Below are 27,755 nucleotides of genomic sequence, written 5' to 3'. Positions count from 1 at the left end.
CCGCCACACTCTGGCTGAAGAAATGTCTCCTTATTTCTGTGTTAAATTGACTTCCTCTAATCGGAGGCTGTGCCCACCGGCCTAGTATTCCCGCCTGACGGAAACAAATTTCTGGCATCCACCCTTTAAGCCATGCATTACCTTGTAAGTTTCTATTAGATCTCCCCTCAACCTTCTAAACGCTAATGAATATAATCCCAGGATCCTCAGCCGCTCATCATATGTTAGGCCTACCATTCCAGGCTGTAGTGGAGTCACCTGTAGTATGACATTAACCAGGTCCTGGTTGATGCCAACCTCATGGATACTAAACTTGGCTATCAGCCTCTGCTCAGCCACTCTGCATTGTTGCGTACCCCAAAGCTCACCTTGGTGGGCAGTCACCAAAGATCAGAGGCAGAATATTCCTGACCAGGAGGGAACATCCCGGTCTGGCAATTGTTGCATGGTGTCCATCCATCTATTGTCGTAGCAGCTGCTTGGTCTCAAAATGTACCATGCCGCTTGGGATCCTTGCCTGCAGCATATGAGATAGACAACATTGGCTGAGTCATAGTCATAGAGATGTACAGCTTGGAAACAGACCCTTTGGTCAAGAGTACCTACCATGTACATGGTGGTGTCCCTCATGTGCAATGGTGGTATCCACGTCGATATGGACACATCTTGCAGTGATTGCAAGGACAGGGATGTACAGTTTCGTAGTTGATGTTGTCCTGAAGGCTGGCAGTTTGCTGCGAACAATGGTCTGTTTAAAGTTTTACAGTTGTTAAAGGCAAGTGGAGGCATAGGGAAGTTCTTTGTGAGGTGCACATCTTCATCAATAATGTGTTGCAGGCTGCAAAGTTTCTCTGCACCAGGGAAGTACTGGCAATGAAGGGTATCCTACTGGTCGCATCCAGTGTCTGTCTCCTGAGGAGGAGATTACAGTTTCTCACTGTGGGACATTGTAATTGGTGATTGAAGAGTTGAGCATTGTATCCTATACTTATGAGGGCATCCTTCAGGTGTCTGTCATGTTATTACTTTAGTTCAAAAAAGGTAGAGTAATACAGCAGAAATAACTTCTCTCTCAAACTACCAACTGTTGAAGTGATAAGTGAAGTGATGTGTATTGTGTGCACGAGGGCTTTTGTGGTGCAGTGGTAAGGTCCCTCCTTCTGAGCCGAGTTCAAGTCCCACTGCTCTAGAGAGTGGGACATCTGAAATCAGTTGATTGGAAATATCTACTCAATTGTTTGCCTTTCTTTGGCAAGATAGAGTAGACATTCATGAATGATTCAATGGTGGTCTTTATAAAGGATGAACTACATTCAGTCACAGAATTATGATGGTGCAGAAGGTGGCCATTCAGCTCAACATACCTGCCTCAATTGAACCTACCTCTATTTCCAGCAGTACATTTCATACCGAACAAGTCACTCACCTTGTTTAATTTGCACATCACTTAAAAAATAAAATCAACAATTAAGATAGCCTTCATTCTGGGAAAGTGGCAAAATACACAATTATATTTACATATAGTCAAACCTATCAATTTTTGCTGTGTTTTATTAAACATTTGTTCCGAATTCCCAGCTCACTTAATCTAGTAATTTCCAATGTTATATTTCCTTGTTTGAAAATTATATCATTTCTCATTATATATTATTGTTCTCAAATATAGCACAGCACCCTTATCCAGTAAGGTTTTATATAATCCATTTGTAAAACAAGCTAGCTTAAATGACTTGATGAATGATCTTTCAGACTAACTCAAAAATTTGTATCTATTTTCCTCTCAATGCAAAGGTTTGTTCAGAAATTTGTAATCGCTACTTAGAGGTTTTTAAACAAAATATCAAACAATTTTTTACATGAGAGTACACGTTTCAGGCATAAAGCCCTTCATCAGAGCATATTATCTTTATGTCCTCACACTTAGCACTGCTTGCAATTGTCACCCATACTAACCAGCTATTTAAGCAGGAGAGGCACATCACTCAGATTACAGGATATAGATTCTTGCTGGATAGGCAAGATATGACCAGAAGTAGCAGGAACTAACGAGAGATGGACCTAACCTCCTGGGGAAGGAACATTAGCCATAATTGAAAATATCCATTGCCAAAGCCAGGGTCAGCAGAGAAACAAATAAAAGACAACCGTATCCTCATTGTGCTTCTCACTACACATTTCACCTGCATCCAGACTCTTTAGGGGCAGCTGAAAAAGAAGTGGCAATGACACTGGCTAGTAATGCTCTTCCTCAGACATGGATTCAAATTCCACCACTAACTTGAATTCAAAGCTAACAAAAAAAAAGTTAGGTTTTATTGCAATGGAAATAGAAATGCAAGAGTAGGGTGGTTATGCTTCCGTTGTAAAGGCATTGGTGAGATCCATCTCGGGTACGGTCTTCTGTACTGACCATTATACATATGAAAGGATGTTATTGTATTGGAAGCAGTTCAAAAAAGGTTTACCAGACTAAATGGAAATGAGTGAATTGCCTTCTAAAAACAGAAAGACTACACTGGTCCTGTATCCTCTGAAGCAGAGAAAAAAGGTCAGAAGTGAGTTAACATAAGATCCTGACAGACTTGACTGGTTGAAAGGACATTTCCGCTTGTGGGAGAATTGAGAATTTGGGGTTCTCATTTAAAAATAAAAAAGGGGATCACCCATTGAAAACACAAGGAAACATTTTTGTCTGAAGGCTGAATGTCTTTGGGATTATCTTTCTTTAAAAGGCAAATGCAGAATCTTATTTTTTTAAGACAGAGGCAGATAGACTCTTGATTAACAAGGGAATAAAGATTGTTGGGGATACGCAAGATATATAGAGTTGACTTACTGAACAACCAAGTGGCCTATTCTTATTATGTTCATATGTTCCATTAATAAATCTAGAATATCTTTCTAGATATGACCATGACAACTATCTATTGCTGTAGAAAACATGCCTGGTACACTAAATGCCCTTGAGGGAAGGCAATTGGCCATCTTTACTAGTCTGGCAAAAATGCAAATTCAGACCTACAGTAATGTGGTGATTCTTCAGTACTCTGAAATATCCTACTAAACTACTTAATTCAAGGACAACAAATTCTGGTCTCACCAATAACCACATCTCAAAAAAAAGAGGAAAAAACCTGATTTACAAGTTGCAGGTGGTGTAAATATAATGGCTCTAATATCAAGTTGCTGCACTCCATTTCTAGGAGGACATAGTAGTTTTGTGCAAACCAGCCAGGGTATGGAGAAAGAAAAAAGATAGCCATGACGCAGTCATACAAAGCATAATTTAAGGATAGCATGGTAGTAGGATTTGCATGTAGGTGAAACATCCTGCAAAGCGTGAGCCTCCAGAGAAGGGAGGCAAGGATAGCACAGGTGTCATCATATTCAGCTTTGCTGCAGAGCACTCCAGCACTTCAATGGATTAACCTACAAAAGAACAGATGGGTCGTCACAATGAAATAGTTGGAACAGCAAGTTACCTGTTGGGATGCCTGCGATCAATGTCAATAAGTATGGTGGAGTACAGTTCTCAAAATATACACAATCTAGAGGACAATTTTGTGGTGAAAAAAGTCTATTAGCACCTTTGTGGGAGGAGATTTCAAAAACAAAGAAATTTGCTACAACAGTGAAAACTCAGATTAAAAATTTTAGCTAGCTGCCACCAGTGTGGATTCCTGGATTCAAAGGTTTTGCAGGGTGACACAGTAGTCTAGCAAACTCAGTCCTCCCAACACAACGATTTATAAAAAGGTGTTTGAATGGTAGCAGTTTAATAGTTATTTTTCAATGCTGTCTACAGCTTCCCCCAATGAAAGTCACCAGTTGTGTCATGGCATCTGGCACGGTACCACAGAGCACCAAGGCATGTATTAAGCAAACAAAGTTTAACTGACTGTATGCCTAGTGGAACATTTTCAGTTTAGTTTGTAATCTTCTTGTGCTGGCTTTTATAGTTTTGCTTTGTGCCAAACTGATACTGGTTTGGTCAGTGATAAAAGGGAAGGGTAAAGTGTGAGATTGCTGGTAAATGGGAAACTGAGGTTAAGGAATATTGTTCTCTCTGAAATAGAGACAGCCAAGATCAAAATGGAGTTATGTTGAGTATTGATGACCTCATGCTTTTCTTCTTCAGCTACTCACCATATAGCTCAGGACAAGCCCTATCCACTTATGGTGGCAAGGTTCTGCATACTACAGGCCAATCTGAACCTTGATAGCTACTCTTGAATATTGCACAGCAAGACAGTAGAGAAGCTATTTCAACATGCCAATAGTCTGCTCTGCATGGATTTCTTTTCATAACTTGTACACAGGAGTCAACCAGACCAGTGGACGGTCCTTGAAAATTTTTTTTTAAATTTAAAAACTTATTTTTCTAAACAACCTGCTTACAGATATTACAACACTCCTCTGGAGCAGGTGGCTGAAAGCAACATATTGGCTCAGTGGTTAGCACTGCTGCCTCAGTGCCAGGGACCCAGGTTCAATTCCACCCTCTGGAGACTGTGTGGAGTTTGCACATTCTCAGTCTTTGCGTGGGTTTTCTCAGTGCTCAAATCTCCCCCACAGTCCAAAGATGTGCAGGTTAGGTGGATTGGCCATACTAAATTGCCCCGTAGTGTACAGACTATGTGGATTAGCCTTGGGAAATGCAGGGTTACAGGTATGGGGTGGCATGCTTTACAGAGGGGTGGTGCAGACTTAACAGGTCAAATGGCCTGCCTTCACACTGTAGGGATTCCATGGTTCTGAGGTAGGACCTAAACCTGCCACTCCTGGGTCAAGGTAGGGACACTACCAGCCTGCCACAAGAGGGCCAATAACCATCTCTTGATTTATCCTGGTGATTCAATGTATTTGGAACAGTGGGTTACCTCAAATATCAGACACGATTTCATGTGCGCTCAACTTATTACCAGAGACACAGACAGCTGAAAGAGGAAAAAAAAAAGTGTGCTGTCCTTTTAAACCACACCAGACTACACTGAAGATATAGAACATAAAATGTTACAGGCCCTTCGGTCACACCGACCTATGAAAATCTGATGCCTGTCTAACCTACACTGTTCCATTATCCACAAGTCCAATGCTCACTGAAATGCCCTTAAATGTCAAGTCTACAACTGTTGTAGGTAGGCCGTTCCATGCCCAGAGTAAAGAAACTATGTCAACATCTGTCCTAAATCTATCACCCCTCAATTTAAAGCTATGCCCCCTCACGTTAGCCTTCACCATCCAAGGTGAAAGATTGGACAGTGAGAGCCTATCTTATACGTCTCAATTAAGTCTCCTCTCAACCTTCTCCAATGAAAAATAGCCTCAGTTCCCTCAGCCTTTCCTCATAAGACCTTCCTTCATACCAGGCAACGTAGTAAATCTCCTAACTCTTTCCAAAGCTTCCACATTCTTCCTATAATACGGTGACCAGAACTGCATGCAATACTCCAGATGCAGCCTTACCATTGTCTTGTACAGCTGATGCATGACCTAGTGGCTCCGAAACTCAATCATATAATATAAAAACACCAACACACCATACGCCTTCTGAACAACCCTATCAAGCTGGGTGGCAACTTTCTGGGGATTTATGCACCTGGACACAGATCTCTTCACCTACATTGGCCCAGTACTCTACATTCCTGTTACTCCTTCCAAAGTGAATCACCTCACTTTTCTGCATGAAACTCCATTTGCCATCTCAGCCCAGCTCTGCAACTTATGTCCCTCTATAACCCACAACATCCTTCTGCACTATCCACAACTCTGCCTACTTTGGTGTTAACAGATTTACTAAGCTATCCTTCTATGCCCACATCCAGATCATTTATGGAACTGAAAACAGTGGACCCAAAGCAGATCCTTGTGGCACACCTCTGATAACTGAGCTCCAGGATGAGCATTTCCAATCAACCACCACCCACTGTTGTCTTTCAGCTTGCCAATTTCTGATCCAAACCGCTAAAATCACCTTCAATCCCAAAATTCCATATTTTGTGCAGTAGCCTATAGTGTGGAACCTTATCAAATGCCTTACTGAAATTCATATATACAACCACTTTACCTTCGCCCATCTGTTTTGTCAAAAAAACTCAATAATAAAAAAAAATTGAGCGGCATGACCTACCCTTCACAAAACAGTGTTGACTATTCCTAATCAAGTTATTCCTTTCCAGATGATAATAAATCCTCTATCAACTTTTCCAATACCTTCTCCACAACCAAAGTAAGGCTCACTGGCCTATAATTACCAGGGTTGTCCGGATTCCTCTTCTTGGATAAGGGAAGATTTGCTATCCTCCAGGTCTTCTGGCACTACTCCTGTCGACAATGATGACATAAAGATCAAAGCCAAAGGCTCTGCAATCTCCTCCTTGGCTTCCCAGAGAATCGGAAGATAAATTCCATTGGATAGGAATCTTATTTTCTGACCTTCCAAGATTGCTAAAACCTGTTAACCCCAATCCCACCTAATCTTGTAGATTGTATCTTTATTCTCACTAACATTTCCCTTTTCCAAAAGGATGGATACCGATTAAAAGTATTCATCACGTGCTTCCCTTACGTCCTCAGATTCCATATACAACTTTCAACTATCTTAGGTGGTTAAGTGAGAACGAGAGAGACTCCAGATTGGTGCACTGCATCCTAGGTGTCAGAGTTCACAATGTCTCTGATTGGGTTTTCTGGATCCTTGAGATGCAGGGGAAGCAGCCCCAAGTTGTGGTCCACATAGGAACCAATAACATAGGTAGGAAGTAAGGTGGAGATCTAAGGCAGAAAACTCAGGGAGCTAGGGTGTAAGTTTAGAGCTAGAACAAACAAACAGTTGTTGTAATCTGGTTTACAAAACAAGGGAATTTGATTCCAAGTGGGAATTTGGTGCTTGGGCAGGGTTTTCAAAAAAAAAAGGTCCTTTAAGTAAGCTTGCGATTATTTCAAAATGCTGCAATGAAGTCTGTGGTTTCAAATCTTTGAGACAGATGCTAATTGAAAATGGGGAAACTGAAAGGACAAATTATACCCTCTGGTTTATTCTGAAGTGAAAACTGGAAAAAACCATGAGACTGAAACTGGTTGATAGAGGATATAGAGCCAGAGTTCAGATAATGGATTTGTGTTGCTGCACAGAGAGGTTGAAGACAGGGGCTAGATCCACAGACTGAGAACAGACACAAAAAGTTGCCATTTGGTTTCAAGAATCATCCACCGATTACCTGTTTGACCCCTATGCACAACTTATATAAAGAAACCCATGCTACTGCACAATGTTATAGAGCAGACTACTGGCATGCTGGAATAGATTTTCTATTGTCTAAATGACTCTAAAGTTAATAACACTGGTGGATCTCCACTATCCAGACTGCCATAAGCAGAGTGGAGGAGGTTCTGCAGACATCTGTTATTTAAGTGAAGACCAAGAACATGAAATTATGCATAACTATAGAAAAAAAAAGAACATTTCTTAATTTCTAAAGACAGTTTTAAAAAAGTTTTGACAGATTTACAAGCCAAGTTTGCAAGATCAGTCTTTAGCTGCCATTTAAATATGGCATCATTACTTACTGGGGGTAGTGCATTGTAAATCAAGCCCTGTCAGAGTCATCACAAAAGTTAAGGTTTTGAAAGAAATATGCAAAATTCCTAAACTGATTTTCAGATCCAAAAAGTTATTTAAAAAAATATGGACCGTTAAGAAATCACTATGTTACAGGTCATTAGATTCTAAAATACAGGTAAGTAATTAAACTAAAATATTAAGTAAAACCTAGAAGCTCTGTTACACAAAGAAAAATCCACATGGACAAAGAGACAACTGCGAAAACAGTCCCATAGTCTTTGTTCCTAGAGTCATACAGCATGGAAACAGATCCTTCAGTCCAATTCGTCCACACTGACCATGGTCCCACTTTCTAAACTAGTCCCACTTTCCTGCATTTGGCCCATCTCTCTGCAAACTTTTCAATACATGTACTTAACCAAAGTGTCTTTTAAATGTTGTAACTGTACCTGTATCCACAGTGTTAAAAGTTGCCCCTCATGTCTTCAACTTTTCTCCTCGCCTTAAAAATATGCCCTCTAGTTTTGAACTACCCCCACCCTAGGGAAAAGACCCTTGCTATTCACCTTACTCATGCCCCTCATGATTTTATAAATCGGTTTAAAAAAGTCACCACTCACTATCCTCCAGTGAAGAAAGTCTTATCTTCATGATGCAAAAAAGCCATTGCTGACAACATCTTGGCAAATATTTTCTGACTCCTCTCCCAATTTAATTAGGAGGCTCCTTCCTATAGGAAGGCAAGTAGAACTGTACACAAGACTTAGCCAACATCTTGTACAACCTCAACATAACATCCCAACTCCTCTACTCAAAAGGAGTCAAGAGATCTGTGGCATTGGCTCTTGCTCACTTGAACAGGGTCTCTTAACCTTTTTTCACAAATGCCGAATGCTTCCACTGGTTTGCAAGAGACACAGGCACTGACTCACTAGTGTCACAGTCACATTGTGCAAAACAACTGATGAAATACATTGGTTTTCTTCAGTTTTAAAATGGCTTGCTGCAGAGAGAGACAGTTTTTGGTTGCTGCAGATCTTTGTTTCTCTCCTAATTGGACTATCTTCTGTGCTGCTCACAGCCCAAGCAGTTCAGCTACCTGTGCAACCAACAACTTGGTTGCAAGTGTTGGCAGACTTTTGGTTTGTGGACTAGGGACCAAAGTGTGAATCATAAAAAGCTGCATTTGTAAACAATTCCTTGGTTCCAGTTCATCTGCAAATTGCTGGAACTCAAAAAAGATCCAAACAGGGTTGATGCAAATTATTTCATGCCTTGGAAGCAAGGAATTTAATAATGTTTGTAAATCCCTGGCTTTAAAACCGTTCCTTTTCATTTCAGTCCACAGTTAAGTAAAAATTGAAAAATCTCAACAGTAATTCATAGTCGGGCACACTTAGTCTGAATCTATATTAAACTTCCTCATCTGAGGAAAAGTATAGGTGGTTACCATGATAAGTGTTTACTTGATTTGACTTTTGTCTAGTTTAGTGTTAAAAGCATAAAGTTTTGTCATTTCATTCTCAGTAATTAACTAGGATTTCACATTTGTTCTTTTTAAACATTACTGTTCTTGAAGGTCATAACATTACATACATCTATCCTGCCCTAACACCAAACCTGTGTCCATGATATTGGCACTACATTTATTTTATTAATCTCCTTGAACTAAATCAGCCACACTTGTGGAAGATAGCATTTCTTCATCCCGTCAACAGGGAAAACTCTCTCCTTAGAGAGGTTCTTACCCTGTTTTGTATCTTCGAGTTCCAGCAATCTGTAGATGAATTGGAGCAGAGGACTTGTTTACAAATGCAGCTATTTATGAATCTTATTTGGTCCCTAGTCCACAAACCAAAAAAGTCTGCCAACACTGTGCAACCAACAACTTGGTTGTCAGGTAGCTGAACAGCTGGGGTTAAGAGCAAGACAGAAGCTAGTCCAAATTAGGAGAGAAACAAAGAGCTCTAGAGAGGCATCTGTGAAGCAAGCTGCAGTCTTGTCATTTCAGAAATTCATTGCTCCAGTTTCTTCTGGAGAAATGTCTCAACTAGACTTGAACAGATATTCTCACAACAGCCCTTTAAAAAAAGAGCAATTGAAGTGGACTCTCAGTAGACCTACTTGAACTAATTGGTCAGGAACCCCAAAAAAAGGTTATATTAAAAAGCCAAAAAACATACTGTCATTACACCCAGGTTTGCTGCGTATTGGCAAGCACACAAATCACCAAGTTGAAACCACCACCATAATTCCATGTATTAAATCATTCAGCATCCTTTGAAGTTTCATTAAAACATTCCAAAACTATTTTCAAATATGAACATTGTTATATTCATTTATGTATTCATAAAAGCTGCTAGCTCAGGTCTTTAACCTATAAAATTTGAAGCAGCAAAAATCAACAGGCACTAAATCATGATCATGAACAAGCTTTATCATCAGCATGGTTGATATGCTGTCATGAAAGCTACTGGTCTCACATCTGAATCAGAATGATGGAACTGCCACTGCAGAAGCAAGAGCTTTTGTTGATATACAATTTTGGTTAAAATCATTCACAACAAATCCTTAAGCAAGCTGAAAAGTCCCAGGTATCGTTCACAAACATGATCAGCATACTTCATTTCAATCAGCAATTCACAAATCAATTTTCCTCCATACATTCATTTTGTGGAGGTGAGTATTTTAAGCACCACAAAATTAAGCAACTGTAGATAATCACTACAACAGTTACACTATAAAATCATAATTTATACACAAGCACAAGAATGAGGAGGAGGTTATTTAGCCTGAGTTTACTAAAATCATGGATAATTTCATTGTAACCTCAAGCCCACATTCCTACTGACTCCTGACAACCTTTTCACCCCCTTGTTTAACAAGGATCTAACTACCTCTGCCTTAAAAACATTAATGAAGGGGAGGTGTCAGTGTTGGACTGGGTGGACAAAGTTTAAAACTCAATGCACCAGGTACAAGTCCAACAGGTTTATTTGGAAGTACAAACTTTTGGAGAGCTGCTTCTTCACTGTCAGGTAGCTAGTGGAGTAGGACAATTTATAGCGAAAAGATCATAGTGTCAAACACTGATGTGATATATACAGCACCCACCAAAACCAAGCTTCAGCCAGACAGTTTAAAATTTTCTTCAGGATCTCAGCCAGCAAGCCATTCTAGTTGTTGTCGGTATGCAGACAAGACAGTAGAGTCCAACTGGACCTAAATGGAGTGAAACCTCAGCTGGTATCCAGGGAGTACACACCCTGTAAAGTCCATCTACATCTGGTTCCAAACAGTTAAAAAGATTGTTCTGATTTGGATACTGCTGACCAAATCAAATAGCTTCTGGTTGAATGGTCACCTGGTTTTAATGGAGGTCAATAACAGCACAGTTGTTAGTGATATGTTAGAGACCACTCAATAACAGCACAGTTGTTAGTGATATGTTAGAGACCACAGAACCAGTCTTTACCAAAATTTGCACTAGACTCCAACTCTTAGGCAGAGAACCTAAGCTGGGGAACCTTTACAGGAGAAGGTTACAACTTCAGTTCTGGTCACTTATGAGAAGCAGTTGATTCAGTTACCACTGACTTAGCAAAATGTTCAGGCCTAAATCTTGATGGGGGCAAAATTGATTGAGAAAGATTCACCTAGATTGGCTCAACATTTTGCAATTAGGAAAATGGCTGCCTGAGTGAAGTTCTAAATACCTAGACGCTTTCCAGGAAGGTCTGGGGACTATCAAAGGAGCCAAGGCCACCTTGTAAGTTGACGAGGAAGCAAATGCACAATTCCGCAAGGTCCACCCAGTGCCATTTGCCTTACAAGCAAAATTACAGGCAGAAAGTCTGAAAAAGAGTAGGAATCAAACCAGTCCAGTTTTCAGGATGGTTTGCACAGGTCCATTTGCCTTGTGGTGATGTCAAGCAAATCAGATGTACCCATTTTCACAACTGAATAATCCAATCCCTCTGATAGGATTTGCAAGAGAAGTTGGTGGGGCTGTCCTTCACAAAGCTGGACATGAGCAATGTGTACTTGCAATTCTGGTTAGATGTGGATTCTTGGAATTATTTTTAACAATTAATGCCCATTAAGGATTTGTACCAATACACAAGACTGGCATTTGGGGCATTTTCAACGCCTACAAAATTTCAGCAGACAATGGAGAACATTTTAAAAAGTCTACTCCTTTACTCCACGTAGCCATTTATCTAGATGAAGTGCTAGTAACAGAAGACCAATAAAGGAGCACATAAAGAAATTTGACATAGTCCTTAGACACTTCCCCCAGGAAGATTTATGCCTTAGGAGTAGAAAAAAAAAGGTGGGTGTGTTCCAGGTACCCCAAGTGACCTACTTAGGCTACAGAGTAGCCAAGACTGAGCTACACCTGTTGAAGATAGAGGGAGGGTGATCAAAAAAATGTCCCCGGCTCTTAAGCTCCAGTACTGGAGCTTAGTTCCTCCTCTTTTTGGTGGAAGTTCATAAATAATCTTGCCTTCATCCTGGCACCTTTGCATCAACTTCTATAAAAAAGGGTCAGCCTTGGAAGCAGTCAAGGACAAGCTACAGCTGTTTCTTCACTTCCCCAAAAGCGATCATCCTCTTAAGATGTTGATACACTAATGATCTGAAGTGAGATCCTGTTTTAACATGCGATGCTTTCTCATACAGGTAGTTTAGCTTATTTAGTGGGCCAGAGAGAGGAATGCCCAAGAGCATATGCTCCCCAGATTTTGGCTGATAATGTAATTATGCCCAGCTAGAGAAGGCAGGCTTGGTCATATTTAGAGTCACCAATACCTTGGAGTATTAATTTGTAATAACAGACCACAAACCCCTACTGGGTCTACTTAAAGGAGGACGACAAGAAAGTGCCACTCTTTGCTTCAGGCAGAAATCAGCCAATATTAGAGCCCACAGCTATGTAGAAGTTAGAACACCATCCAGGAGGCCGTAGAAATTGTAAATGCACTGAACTTGCGCTATTTCCCACTGGCAGATACACCAGTGGTCCTGCAACTGGAAGAGTCCGTAATGATTAAAATTTTCTGGACACTTCCAGTCACAGCTGACACTATCCAGTCCTGGCAAAAAAAACTGAAACGGCTGGTGACGAGGAGAGAAAACCAGACCAGAAACCTTTATTTTCGACCCAGAGAGACCAGGTCACAGTAAGAGGATGACAAGAGTGATTGTCCAAAGCAAAAAAAAAGTTGCCACTGAATATAAAATGAAGATGTTGACGCGAAGTTATATTTAGTAGCCAGGATCAGATGCAGACATAGCTGCTTGCCTGTAACAGTGCCCAGAGTGCTCACAAGGACAAAAATTACCAGGTGATTTTTATGAATAAAAGTACTTTTATTTCCAAAAAAGAAAAAAGGTATTTACTTTGTCACTAAATGTTTGATTCTGTACAGCATATGAACAAACAAATATTGTTTGCTGGATAGAGTCATAAGCCAAACTCAAAAATAGTATAATTTTGTACAAGTAAAATTTATGTTTGAAGCATTGGGGTTGAGGAGGAATTCAATAACTGAATGGACTCCATTAACTTGGACGGTGGTCTTTCCCCACTGTACCTTCGCAGCAGCTGCCCCTTCAGGGTGTAGTCCTAGACCTTAGAATTTGCCAGACTGCAACACTTGGTTGAGGTCGAGGTCAACTCATTGCTCTGAAGGGCCAACAAGTTTTGGGGAGACCAAATTGGTATAGTCAACAGGTCCTCCAGGTATAGTCAACATTTGTCTCAGGGAATCGACAGAGCTGCTCAGGACAAACCTTGACAAAAACCATTATATCTTTCTCCCGACTTTTGCAAAAGCTGCATTCCAGAAGGTAGATACGCAAGTCTCCAACTCATCTCCTCTTCCCACCTCCCCCTGCCCCCAAACCAGAACTGCTTGAAACACAGGTGGTGTTTAGAGAGTCTGGGCATAGAAGATTGATCTCACAGGTACCGTCCAGCTCACCATCAGCCAAGTGATGTCCCAATGCTTGTTGGAAAGTTCTGGTGATGAGGCATTCTGCCAAATGACTGATTGTTCCCCAAGCAGACTATCCTCTCCTTTTCCCACAGGGTCTCAAGGATGCCAAATGCTGAACACTTCCTGATCAAAAAAAATGTCTTTTTGACCACTAATCCTCGCAAATTTCTCCATGAATGAAAAGGTGATACGGAACAGTCCAACTGCAACAAGGTCAGACCCATCCTTCGCAACACCAGCTTCAGGTAGAAACTCAGTATATGGTACACAAGCACCAAGTGTCACTATAAGGGTCTACGCACAGCTTGATGCTGCAACACAAAGAAAAGAGGCCATGAGGATGAGGGCAGCACTGGGTTGCTTCTTCCACACCACCCTTCCCCCATCCAGAGGATTTGTACATGTGGTCCCTGCAGACAGTTATGTTGGACCTCAAGAGAAAGATGGCTCTGCTGACTGCAACAGTGCAGGTTCTGGGAGTGGGCCAGACTTACACCATGAACAGAGTGCAGCACACATAATGACCAGATTTTCACAGAGACCGAAACCCTAGGTAGTTGTCTGAATTCGCATATCACTACAAATCAGATGGAGTCTGGGAAGATTAACAAAACAGTGAAATTCACAACTAATCTTGAAGGAACCTTCTGGGGAGGTTACAGCACAAACAGATAAAACTATTCATTTAAGTGTGGCTTTACAATAAGTCTGCAGTAGTAAATACAGTGGGTTCTTTCTTGATGTTATGTTTTATTGAAATATGTATCTTGATTAGACTTAAAAATATAAGCCATAAGTATCAAGTTAGCCTGGAGCAGTGTTTTGTTGAGGAATAAGACGGTGCTATTTTCTGGGTCTGCAGACTGAAAGAAGCAAAAATGGCCTTTAGTACAGCGATATGCACTTGTCGGATGTGGGAGTTCAGGGAGTGTTTGTATTACTGAGGATTATATCTGCAATAAATGCCATTGGCTGCAAACCCAATCAGATCAAATGGATCAGTTAGAGAGACAGTTCGAGGCAATGAGGAATTCAAAAGCAAGGAGGGCATGATGGATGGCATTTAAATGTAAGGGAAAAAAGTTGCAGATACACAGTCACAGAGATGGGTTAACTCCAGGAAAGGCAAGACAGGTAGGTAGACAGTGCAGGAATCGTCTGTGGCTATCCCCATTTCAAACAAGTAGGTAGTTTTGGAAAATGTAGAGGGTGATGAACTCTCAGGGGAATTAGCAAGAACAGCCAAGTTTCTGGTATGGAGACTGGCAGTATTACAATGATATGTACACCAAGTTTCAAGAGATCAGTTGTGTTAGGGGACTCTAGTCTGAGGTATAGATAGTTGTGGCCAGCAGCAAAAACACTCAATGGTGTTGCCGCCCTGGTGTCAGGATCAAGGATGTCTCAGAGTGTAGAATGTTCTCAAGGGGGATGAGGGCCCAGCAGGAAGCCATTGGCTCCAATGTGTACAATGACATAGGAAGGGGAAAAAAAAAGGATGAGATTCTTGAGAAAATACAGAGAATTTTAAAAAGGTCAAGAGTAGTACTGTAATATCTGGATTACTCCCTGTGCTGCGAGCTAGAGAGGGTAGGAATAGGAGGATAGAGCAGATGAATGCATGGCTGAGGAGAAGGACTCACATTTTTGGATAATTGGAATCTCTTCTGAAGTAGAAGTGACCTGTACAAGAAGGACAGATTACACCTGAATTAGAAGGGGACTAATATATTGGCAGGGAGATTTGCCAGATGATTTAAACTAGTAAGATGGATCCAGAGAGATAACAAGGAAAAAAGGTCAAAAATCAGAGATTGGTTGATGCTATATTGGGCTTGAGAAGGCATTCCTGCTCCTTCTGGCTGATAAGGAATTCAAGGGAAAAGAAAGTTTGAAGATTTACAAGAACCTTTCTGGTCATCTGGTTGCTTCAGCCATTTCCTGCTGGGATTCACCACAGAAGGGACAGTAAAACTATGTAATGATAGCAATATTCATTGGACTATGCTTTCGTACCGGAGGTAGATTGGTGTCTGGATTTGGCATTCATTCATTGAATCGCTTTTGAATCTTGCCCCTTTCCCAAAGCATGATGACCCTCAGGTTAAATTCCCCATGTTGTATTTCTCCAAAGGAAAAGAGGTCCTATAGTTCTCTGGGACTATGACAACTTGACTTCACTTCACTGTAAGATTCATGCCATCCAAATATAGCTAATGGTCTCTACCAAAGCCATCATCCACAGTAAGCTGGGTTCCTAAAAACTGCGTTAACATTTAAGACTGCAAATTGTTACTTTTACCATTCCTTCATACAATGCATCAGACTTGGGTAACTCTGCTAAAGCTCATCTTGACAGCCTTCAAGTATTGATGTCTTTAAACCTAGTATTTGAGAACTAGAATGTGATTGAGAATATGCAGTGGATTGGGGTAGGCATGATATTAGGAAGCCTGATTTACTTTCTTGCAGAATAGCCTCAAAAACAGATGAGCTTGACAAAGCGCAGTGCTGTTCTGATGAACAATCTTGTCAAAGAGCAGGGATCATTACTGGTAGGATGGAAGGCTCCATGGCTGTTCGATAGCAAACAGTGAACTTGGCAAGGTCAGGATCATGGAGGCCCTGCCTATCTGGCCAATGAAGATCAAAAGAGTATGAGGGTTTCCTCTTGATGGGAATACTGAGACATCCTTGAGAAAAGTAATGAGTTAAAGCAGTTAGGGCAGGCAAGTGCAAAAGCAGAGAACAAAAAGGTAGGACTGAAATTAAACTGCATTTATTCCAATGTAAGGAGGCCCAATAAGGAAAGCAGATGAATTCAGCCTAGTCCCATGTTCCTAACCATGCCCTATCATAGCAATTACTGAAACGTGGCTCAGGGATTGGGCAGCGTAATGTTCCAGGATACAAATGCTACAGGAAGATAGAAAAGGGAACAAGAGAGGGGGAGTGGCATTTTTGATAAGGGATAGCATTACTGCTGTATGGAGGGAGAATATTCCTGGAAATACATCTAGGGAAGTTATTTGGATAGAACAGAAATAAGAAAGCAATGATCACCTTATTGGGATTGTATTATAAACACCCTAATAGTCAGAGGGAAACAGACAGATTTCAAGCAGACTGCAGTTATCTATAAGAAAAAATAGAATGGTTATGGTAGGGAATTTTAAACTTATCAAACAAACTAGAACTGCCAGTGTTAAGGGTTTAGATGGAGAGGAATTTGTTAAGTGTGTACAAGAAAATTTTCTATTGAATGTGGATGTACCTACTAGAGAAGGTGTAAAACTTGACCTACTCTTGGGAAATAAGGCAAGGCAGGTGACTGAGGTGTCAGTGAGGGAGCACTTTTGGGGCCAGCGACCAAAATTCTATTAGCTTTAAAATAGTGATGGAAAAGGATAGACCAGATCTAAAAGTTGAAGTTCTAAATTGGAGAAAGGCCAATTTTGACGGTATTAGGCAAGAACTTTCAAAAGCTGACTGGGGGCAGATGTTCACAGGTAAAGGGATGACTGGAAAATGGGAAGCCTTCAGAAATGAGATAGAGTCCAGAGACAATATATTCCTGTTAGGGTGAAAGGAAAGGCTGGATGACTAAAGAAAAAGTATTTGGTTAAGAAAAAGGAAGGAAGCATGTGTCAAGTATAGGAAAGATAGATCGAGTGAATCCTTAGAGTATAAAAAGGAGTAAGAGTGTACTGAAGGAAATCAGGAGGGCAAGAAGGTGACACGAGGTAGCTTTGGCAAATTAGGGTTAAGGGAAAAACCAAAGGGTTTTTAAACAAATACATTAAGGACAAAATAACTGGACAGAATAGGGCCCCTCAAATCAGCAAGGCAGCCATTGTGTGGAACTGCAGGAGAAGGGCAGGGCAGGAGGAGAGAAGAGATACTAAGTGAGTATTTTGCATCAGTGTTTACTGTGGAAAACGACAAGACAGAATGTAAGGAAACAGATGGTGACATCTTGAAAAAAAATGTCTACATTACAGAGGAAGTGCTGGATATCTTGAATCGCATAAGATGTGGATAAGTCCCCATGACCTGACCAGGTGTACCCTCGAACTCAGCAAAGCTAGGGAAGTGATTTCTGGGCCTCTCCCTGAGATATTTGTATATCAGATGGTCAAAAAAAGGCGAGGTGCTGGAAGATTGGCTAATGTGGTCCCACTGTTTACAAAAAGGTAGCGTAGACCAGTGAGCCTGACATCAGTGGTGGGCAAGTTGATGGAGGGAATCCAGAGGGACAGGATATACATGCATTTGGAAAGGCAAGGACTGATTAGGGATAGTCTACATGACTTTGTGTAGGAAAAAATGTCTCACAAATTTGACTGAATCTTTCGAAGTAGTAACAGAGTGGATTGATAAGGGCAGAGCGGTGGACATGATCTGTGGACTTCATTAAGATGTCCGTCAAGGTTCCAAATGAGAGACTGGTTAGCAAGGTTAGATCTCATGGTATACTGAGAGAACTAACTATTTGGATACAGAACTGGCCCAAAAAGGGTAGAAGACAGAGGGTAATGGTGGAGGTGGAGAGTTGTTTTTCAGACTTTGCCCAATGGAGTGCCACAAGGATCGGTGCTGGATCTACTAATCATTTACATAAATGATTTGGATACGAGCAGGAGGTATAGTTAGTATGTTTGCAGATGACACCAAAATTGGAGGTGTAGTGGACAGAGGAAAAAAAGGTTACCTCAGATTACAACAGGACCTTGACCAGATGGGCCAATGGGCTGAGAGGTGGCAGATTGAGTTTAAGTAAATGAGATGCTGCATTTTGGGGAAATCAAATCAGAGCAAGACTGATACACTTAATAGTAAGGTCAGAGGGAGTGATACTGACCAAAACCCTGGAGTGCAGGTTCATAGCTCCTTGAAAGAGTAGCAGATAGATAGGATAGTGAAAAAGGTGTTTAGTATGCTCTCTTTTATTGGTCAGTGTTGAGTACTGGAATTAGGAGGTCATGTTGCAGTTGTACAGGACACCGGTTAGGCCACTGTTGGAATATTGCAATTCTGGTCTCCTTCCTATCAGAAAGATGTTGTTAAACTTGAAAGGGTTCAGAAAGGATTTACAAGCATGTTGCCAGGGTTGGAGGATTTGAGCTATAAGGAGAGGTTGAATAGGCTGGGGCTGTTTTCCCTAGAGTGTTGGTGACCTTAGAGGTTCATAAAATGAAGAGGGGCATGGATAGGATACATGGACCATGTCTTTTCCCTGGGCTGGGGAATTCAGAACTAGAGGGCATAGGTTTAGGGTGAGCGAGGGGAAGTATAATAAAGGTGGGAGACCTAAGAGACAATTCTTTCTTCACACAGAGGGTGGTATGTGTATAAAATGAGCTGCCAGAGGAAGTGGCGGAGGCTGGTATAATTGCAACATTTTAAAAGAAAGAGGTATCTGGGTGGGCATATGAATAGGAAGGGTTTGGAGGGATATGGGCCAGGTGCTGGAGGTGGGACTAGATGGAGTTGGGATATCTGGTCGGCATAGAGAAGTTGGGACCAAAGGGTTTTTTTGCTGTCCAGCTCTAGTATTCTAACTGGTACTCCAAAAGCCCAGTTATTTCTGCCTCATCTTGGCAATGTGCACCTCAAGATTTAGCATATTCCCCAGTCCCTCAAACACATTCCAGTGCTGTCAGGTAATCTGTCCAGCTGGGGAAGGGGATAAAGGATCAGTTGGCCCAGTTCCCAAAGAGAATGTTATTCTTCCTTGATTTACCTTGGCTCCCAAGGACAGTTCGAACTGGTCGCACATGCTCAGGTCGGAATGCTGCCACCAGACCAGAAAAAAAAAGTGACCTCACAGATGCACAGGAGAAGCTGTGACCAGCAGGAACCCCTCCAAGGCTCACATCCTTCTTGATAGACTCAAAAGGCTCTGTACAACACAGGACAAGAAACAAACAAACAAAGTTGTACATCTCCAGCAGGTCCTGGCCAAATCAAATCCCACAGAGGCAAATACAACTCAGCCAGAATACCCTTGCTCCTGGGAGTTTTATTCTTAATGATGATGACTCAATGGCCTTGGTCAGCTCATCCAGAGGGTCCAGCCCCTCCCATGTGCTCTGTGACAGAGGATAGAAACAACTGGGATGCTGTACTGTGGGCTTCATATCATGCAGTCTTAAAAGGATTTGCTAATCCTCAGGATGTCAGACTGAGAAGACATTACTGAGCCATGTTATTTCAGGCTGCTGAGCACAGAGCTCTCCTTGTGAACTACTGCAAGAAATGCAAGCACATCTCATCCTGCTCCATACAGTGTGGAGCTGGACTAGAAGATTACCCTACAGGCCTGAGGCATTGGCAGAGGCTTGGTGGCTCTTCACCTCCTGGAGACCCTCTGTGGCATCAACCCCATTGTCTGCTGCAGGAGTAGGTGCCACATCCTTTTGTGGATTTGAGTTTTCCCAGTCTCTTGCCTTCTAAAACACCTTGGAAGGCAAAGAACCTCTTGGAATGCTACTCTTGACAGTTTTCCACCACTTCAATGGAGACTGAAGAGGGCTTTCATGGCTCTCCAACTGGAGAATTTTTTTTCTTCAACACTTCAAATCATTTCTGGGATCAACAGTTTCATATTCAGCTTCCATGTTCCCTTGCCAGCCTGCTGGTTGACTGTTGTTAGGTGACAGTCAAGCAGCAGGAGGCAGTGGTCAGAGAAGAACACCAGCTTGGCATTAGTGGATCTGACAGATGACATGTGGGACACAAACAGGAAACCCATCGAGTGGTTAGACTGGTCTGGCTGCATCCAGGTTTATCTGCACTGCGCTGTCCGCAGGGGTGCTGAAGTCAAGCTGCACACAGTCTTTCAAAGTCAGGAATCTGGACATGGTGTTGGTTTGCTGTCAACCCATCCAGATGCATTGGTGATGCACTGGAAGTCTCCATCCAGAATGACCAGCCTGGGCATTGCTAGCAACCATGAGTGCTACTGTAGGACAACCAACCACTCACTCTTTACCACTGGGACATGCATGTTAATTAGGCTCAGGGTGCATTTCAGTACATATCTGCTCAGAAGTGTCTGCCCACCAACTCCATAACTTGGGGGGTGAAGTTGCCTCCTTAAAATGCAGAATACCAGGCAAGGTGAACAGCAAATGTTGCCCACTGACCAAGTTGTAGGCCTGTGGGACTGTAAACTCCACTTCCTACAGCTGTTGAGATGCAGTACCCCACATTCCTGCAGAAGCAAGATCTGCTTTGACATTACTAGATGTAAAAATGCTCACATTAATACAGGCAATTTTAAAACTCATTTAAGATTCATAAAGTTACCCTTTAGACCAAAAAGGCCTGTTCACTCATGGTCTGGTCACCAGGGGAGTCCCTGTATTCTTGTGTCATGAGGAGTGACCTGTTAGACACTCCGTGCAGAGGTAGCCATCTTGTTCCTCCCTGGAGGAATTGTCCTGATCCAGTGTCAGTGACAGCAAAACCAGGAAGGTTCCGTTCTGAATAGAATAGAGGAATTGCGCTCTGTTCCCAACTTGGAACGTCACTGCTTCCAGTTGCCTGGAGCTGTGGTGGGTACCCCTTAGTTCCCAACAGGTAGAGATTGGGCTTCAGGTGACTCCCTCACAATGTCCGGTGTCTAGGCTGGCAGCTGTTCCTCTCCTTGTAAATGGTGCTGCGCCTGTTGCCATTCCTCCACACACCTTCAGAGAATCTGCTGGTGTTCATCATGCAGCTGCCTCAGTTCTGCTGTAGAACAGGAGGGGCTTGATAGGTTTTCCTTTAGTTGTTTCTCAGATACTCACTCCACTGCCTCCTTAATTTCCTCCTCCTCCATTGACTCCACCTGTACAAGTGGAGGTTAGATTGATGTGCTTCCACACTGGCTACTTTTTCCTCCTTGCCAATCTGTCCCACCTTCTGGGCACCCCTCATTTCAGATTTGCTGATGGGTTGTGACTTGTCTTGTGTCCATGGCTCTCACTGCCACTTCTGGCCATCTGAGCATATATGGTGCCCTCTCCATCTTGGGTAGGGCTCATTTCCCCAGAGCAGTTGCAGCACTTTGACTTTTTACAATCCTTAAAAAGGAGATGAACTTCCTGTTTGCAATTCCTGTAGAGGGTGACTTAGCAGCAGACTGCACTATGCCCTGACCTCCCAAGTTCAACATTCTCTTAGGCTGTCCCATTTGTTAGGAAGTCTCAACTCCCTCCAATCATGAAACTGGAGGATTCACCATAGCATTCACCTTCAGGGTCACTTTGACCTGCCACTTGCTGGTCAAGATTCTGCAGGGGCCCCACTATATTGGTACTGCCTCTTTCAAGCAGTATGTACCTTCCCAGGAAGATTAGGATGTCTGCTGCCAGGACATGGGGGCTGTACATTTGGATTTTAACAGCTCAGTTCCTTGGTTCAGGAAAAAAAATGGTGCAGACAGGATGGAAACGGGCCCTCACCTCTTTTCTCGTCAAATAACCTTCAGGAGATGTTCACGTTGACCTTCAGGAGTGTGAAGCATGTCAAAATAGTTCCCACTGTGGAAATCCTGCAGACAGAAATATTGGTTTCTTGGAAACCACAGCAATCCAGGAAGACTCTTCACAAAGACGGTCCAGTCAACCAGTGATCCTTCCTCCACTTTTCAGTGGCCCTGACTGTATTTTGACCCTCTGACCTTAAGCATGGGTACTAGCAGAGGCCATAGCTCTGGTTGGCAGGTCACAGTTGGCATTAGGCCAAAGCCAGCATAAAGATCCACCAAATGCAGCTCAACTCAAATGATCCTCCAAGTTCTGCTTGCAATTCAAATCCAGATTCTTGGCATACACACAGACAAGATATTCTGGAACCTGTCATTCCTGCAACGCTACACTTTGAGATGGTCCAACCATCCATTTCAGGTGAACTCCTTGTTGCCTAGCCTCTGCCAGGATTTAGGCCAGTTATGGAAACGTTCTCCGCTCAGGCAGCCTTGATCCAAGTTAGCACAGCTTCTTCAATATAAGATCAGCATCCTTTTCCTTACCAGGAAAGATGGTCACTTGATCTCTTCAAGATAGTCACCTTAAGCTTCAGAATGGTTGAGAAACTCAAACTGGAATCTCCCAGGCTTTAGTTCAGTTCCCTAAAGAGATTTTTTATCCACAGAACACCAACGTGCACACTTTTTCACAATGCAACATCGGTTGCTAAAATCAGTCTATTCCTCCACAACATGATCATGACTGCTTGCAGTTGTTTGTTTTCTTCAGTCATAAGACTTGCATAGATCTATGCATCACCCATGAGAAGATTCCTTCTATATGTAGGGTGCTAATGAAGTTAGTAAAAAGCAAAAAGGCCCCAATACAGCTTTCCTTGGAACACCACTGGAAACTGGTCTCCAGATGGATCCATAGGTGATTGAGAATAACTATCCCTAAAAGCATTAAGCCAAAAACTCACATCCTGTCACAGCTTCTCATTAAATTCTACAAGCAAACTAAGAAGAGGTACTGTATGAAAAGCTTTTTGAAACAAAAAACTAATGTTATCAACTATTGGGATAACCTCAGCTAAGCTAGTGACATTTAAAAAAATCTTTTGATCAAGTTAGCAAAACTCATCTTTCTTTTCCAAAAGCCATGATGTCTCTGATTATTCCATCTCAATCTTGGTACACTATAATGTATCACATACAATCCCTTTGAGCCTCTTATTCATAAAATAGGATTAAGTTTTGTTAAACTGAAAGACAGCTGTAGCTCATGAGTCACATGTTCCATCAAGTCCCACTCCAGACCTTGAACAAAGTGCCAAGAGAGAGCTGCAATATCAGAGGTGCCATTTTCAGATGAGATAATATTCCATTAAGACTCCAGCTACCTGCTCATTTGATGCAAAATTTCTCATGGCACTATTTCACAAGGGCAAATTATTGTACTTAACAGTTATCACAAATCACCTTTGTACTTTTAGAATATTTTAAGTACTTCCTGCATACACATGTCTGGTGTGTTCCCATTTTACTTATAAATGGTTACACTTAGGTATTTCAGTGCTTGTAACACTTCAGTTTTGAAAAGTACTATATAAAAATGAAAGTTTTTACAGTAACCCTTACTGTCCCTCATCATGCAGCCTGTCAACATTCACTATGCTAACAAGTGAATAATATGAATTTATGCAAAGTATGAAGTGCGGCTGGCACCATGGACCTGTAGAAATCAGTCAACTCCTTTAGGACTCAGGATATTTGCAAGCAATCAAACTCAAATTGGACAATATATAATTGATTAAGATACATGGTACACAAGATAGAACTAGTATCCACTCAAAAAAAAAACTAGCAATACAGCAAGAACATTCCCAAGCTTTTATTATATACTAAAATCAGCAATTATGCAATCTGTCAGTTACTAATTTTAGTATTTTGTTCAGTTGACCAAGATTCTTAATGCTCTTACAGAAAGCAGTGTTTGATTAGCAATCATGAAATGTGCTAAAACTGAATAAAAATTTGTTAATCAAACACTTAAATACATGGATAACATGTTCCTTGGCTGCAAATGCAACATCTTGTGTTAATATGCTTTAGCACAACATCCAAAATAGGCCTAGGAAACAAAGGTTTGCTAAAACACACTGCTTATACCTGATCACTGTCTCACCTCCAAGTGTTTTTCATACAGTATATGCCCATAGGAGCCACTTAGTGTCCTCAAAGTCTATGCATGCCTTCAGTGGCCAAACTACAAGCTTGACACCGCACCCACAATTCAATTGCACCACCCACACATACTCTTCACATTTTCCACATCTTGAAAAGCCTCCAAAACATTCACGTCTCCTCCAACAGATTTACCTAACTAGTATATGAAGTGATTAGCACACATTCTTCATCCAGTTTGAACAATGGCACATCCCCTGATTGATGTGCTGTGCCCATACTTTGACTCGTGTCCAATTCTAGATGTGATAACAGCTCATGTTTTCTCCTCAAACGCACCCCATCCTGCTTAGGTTCACAACACGCAGACAATTTATATCTGACCACTGTGTTGGCACTTAGCATGTGCCACAGCAGCGTGCACACTTTTCCCACCACACGTGCATCCTTCCCACACCCAAGAAGAACACAGCCCCGGGAGTGAGGCAAATCTCTCACGCCCGGGGAACTGTCCCAGGGATTAAAGCAAAAATCACAGCTTGACACAACAACTAAAAATCAGGTTGGAATAAAGCAAATGGATAGGGCTTACGTACGTTTTTGCACCTTGCCGATTTCCTCACATTAATCGCCAAGCCAACGTGCTGAGGCCAGGCAACTTCACGCTGGTCATGTTTTATTGTGTTTTGAGGAGGGATGGGAAGATCCAGGCGACAGACTGCACCTGTCATCCACACATGGGCAGCGGCAGAAACTTTGCGCTGTGGAGAATTCTCATGGCGGTACATCATTAACATTCCCCCCCCTCCCCCCTCCCGAGCCCGATGTCCCTTATTCCCTGACAGGACTCACCGTAAACACGGAGCCAACCCTGGTACAAACTGGCAGCAAAGTAAAGGAGCGACTCTCCCTCGATGATCGCCTCCATGGAACCTCGGTCAGCGCCGAGTGGCCGCCTCACATCACCATGACTTCGACTAACGGTCCTCTCTCGCTCCACACCCAAACACCAACAGTAAACACTCGACGTCCTTCTTCGACCCCTTTTCTTTTTTTTCCCCTTTTTTTTCTTTTCTTCTCCTTCAATCAGCGAGGCGAACGAAAAGAACTTTTAAAAGATTTCCCCACCAACCTCCGTCAAAGTCAGCGCCTTTTATTCATTCCGAATTAAATCACCTGCCTCCGCGCTTCAGGGGCGGGGGTAGATCAGCCTCCCGCCTTCCTCGTTCAATCTGATTGAAGGATGCGGGGAGATCAACGGATGGAGAGCCCAATCACGAGCGCGGAGTCGGTTTGATGGGCAGCCACTATACCCAACCAAATTCCACATGTGCTCTGATTGATAACCACCTTAGCCATTCGTAAATGCGATAATAGGGTGGGTTTCAAGCGGAAGAACCAATCAGTAGTGTGTCCCATGTGTCAAAGAGACGAGTCTTCGCTATTTCGTCCAGGCAGCAGTGTGCGTGGCTTTATTTGATATTGCTGCAGGTTAAATGTCATTTTAATATCTTCCAGGAAATGACTGCAGGCTGCAGCCAGTCGTGATTACGAAGCATAAATTAAATGTTGAAAATATGAAGTAAGAAATGAAATGCTGTGATTTTATTCTTACATAGGATGGGGACTTCGCTGGCTGGGCGAGCATTTTCTTGTCCGTCCCTAATTGCGCTGGAAAGGTGGTGGTGAGCTGCTTTCTTAAACTGCTGCAGCCCTTGGGATGTAGGCTCACCCACAGTTCTGTTAGAAAGAGATTTCCAAGATTTTGACCCATTGACGATAATGAACGGTAATATATTTCCAAGTCAGGATGGTGAATGGCTTAGGGGGGGAACTTGCAGATGGTAGCGTTCCGATACACATGCTGTTCTTTTCCTTCCAAGTAATAGAAGTTGCAGTTTTGGAAAATGCTGTCAAAGGAGCCTTGCTGAAATATTGTGGTGCATTTTATAGAGTGCACACAGTATGTCCATGGTGAAAGGACTTAATGTCAAAAATGGTGGCTGTGTCGCCAATCAAGCAAGCCACTTTGTCCTAGTTGATGTCAACATTTTTGAAAGTTGTTGTCAATATCCAGGCAAATGGATAATATTGCATCACACTCCTGACTTGTGATCTCTAGCTGATGGACTGGAATTTGGGAAGCAGAAGCTAAGTTATTTTCCAAAAAATTCCCAGCCTCTGATCTGCTCTTGTAGCCATAGTATTAGTATAATTGATCCTGTTCAGTTTCTGGTCAATGATAACCCCCAGAAATTTAATAAAAATGTAATAATACTTTTTAGCAATGGCTATGCTAATGAACATCAAGGGATTATTGTTAGATTCTATTTTGTAGAGATTAACATTGCCTGGTACTTTTGTGGTGCAAATGCCACTTGTCACCGAAGCATGGATATTGTCTTTATCTTGCTGCAGTTGGACATGAACTAGTGCAGTATCTAAGGTGTTACGAATGATACTGAATATTGATCAATCATCATTAAACATTGCTATTTGTGATCTTATAATGGAGGGGAGTATATTGGTGAAGCAGCTAATTGTGGCTGTACCTCAGACACAATCCTGGTGAACACCTGCAGGCATATTATGATTCTAAGATGATAGATCTCCAGTAATCACAAACATCTTCCATTATGCTAGGTGCAATTCCAACAAGTTGAAAGTTTCTCCTTGGTTCATGTTGAGTTTTTTTTTCCCTAGGGCTATTTGATGCCAAATTCAATCAATTTTAGAATCTTAGAATCCCTACAGTATGGAAACAGGCCCTTTGGCCCAACAAGTCCACACCACCCGCTGAAGAGTATCCCACCCCAAACTCAATCCCGATTAGATTACATACAGTGCATTTATCCCTGACTAATGCACCTGACACCACACATCCTTGAACACTATGGGCAATCTAGCATGGCCAAGTCACCTAACCTACATATCTTTGGATTGTGGGAGAAAACTGAAGCGCCCGGGGAGGAAACCCACACAGACATGGACAGAACATGCAAACTCCACACAGACAGCCCAAGGCTGGAAATGAATCCGGGTCCCTGGTGCTTTGAGGCACTAGTGCTAACCAGTGAGCCATCATGCTGCTACCTTGATGTCAAAAGCAGTCATTTCACCTCACGTCTAGCGTTTAGTTTGTTTCCACGTTTGGACAAAGGCTATACTGAAGTCAGAAGAGAAAATGACAGAACCCTTAGAAGCGTTGATATACAGGGGGATCTTGGGGTCCAGGTCCATAGCTCCCTGGTCAGCATAGAAGGTGGACCAAAGGGCCTCTTCCTGTCCTGTACTGTTCTATGTATGAGTAGATACCAAACTGAGTATCAGTGAGCGGGTTAATTTATTTGCAAGTGGCACTTAATAGAACTGATAATGACCCTTCCATCATTTTGATGATGGAGAGTAGGTTGATAAGTTGCTAATTGGAGGGAATTGATTTGTCCTCTTTTTGTGGACAGGACATATTTGGGAACTATTACATTGTTTGCTAGATCTCTGTTGTGCTTCTATTGGAACAGCTTGGCTCATAGCACAGCCAAGACTT

At 42.1% G+C, this 27,755-nt stretch overlaps 1 protein-coding gene across 2 annotated transcripts in view; it reads right to left on the bottom strand.

Moving 5' to 3' along the window:
• Positions 1–25,356, bottom strand: part of LOC122564877 (disabled homolog 2-interacting protein-like) — a 699,362-nt gene extending 674,006 nt beyond the window's left edge. Inside the window, exon 1 of one of the 2 annotated variants that reach the window (XM_087998388.1) lies at positions 25,061–25,356. In XM_087998388.1, the coding sequence (XP_087854514.1) occupies positions 25,061–25,136 (76 nt within the window). In that variant the 5' untranslated portion in view covers positions 25,137–25,356. The remainder of the gene's footprint in view (positions 1–25,060) is intronic. The other variant, XM_043720268.2, reaches the window with a different exon arrangement.
• Between the last annotated feature and the right edge of the window lie 2,399 nt (positions 25,357–27,755).

The sequence above is a fragment of the Chiloscyllium plagiosum genome, unplaced genomic scaffold (assembly GCF_037043375.1).
Source record: "Chiloscyllium plagiosum isolate Xiang-an unplaced genomic scaffold, Cpla_swu_hap1 HiC_scaffold_21, whole genome shotgun sequence".
Classification (NCBI taxonomy): Eukaryota; Metazoa; Chordata; class Chondrichthyes; order Orectolobiformes; family Hemiscylliidae; genus Chiloscyllium; species Chiloscyllium plagiosum.
This window is presented reverse-complemented; position numbering and strand designations above follow the sequence as displayed.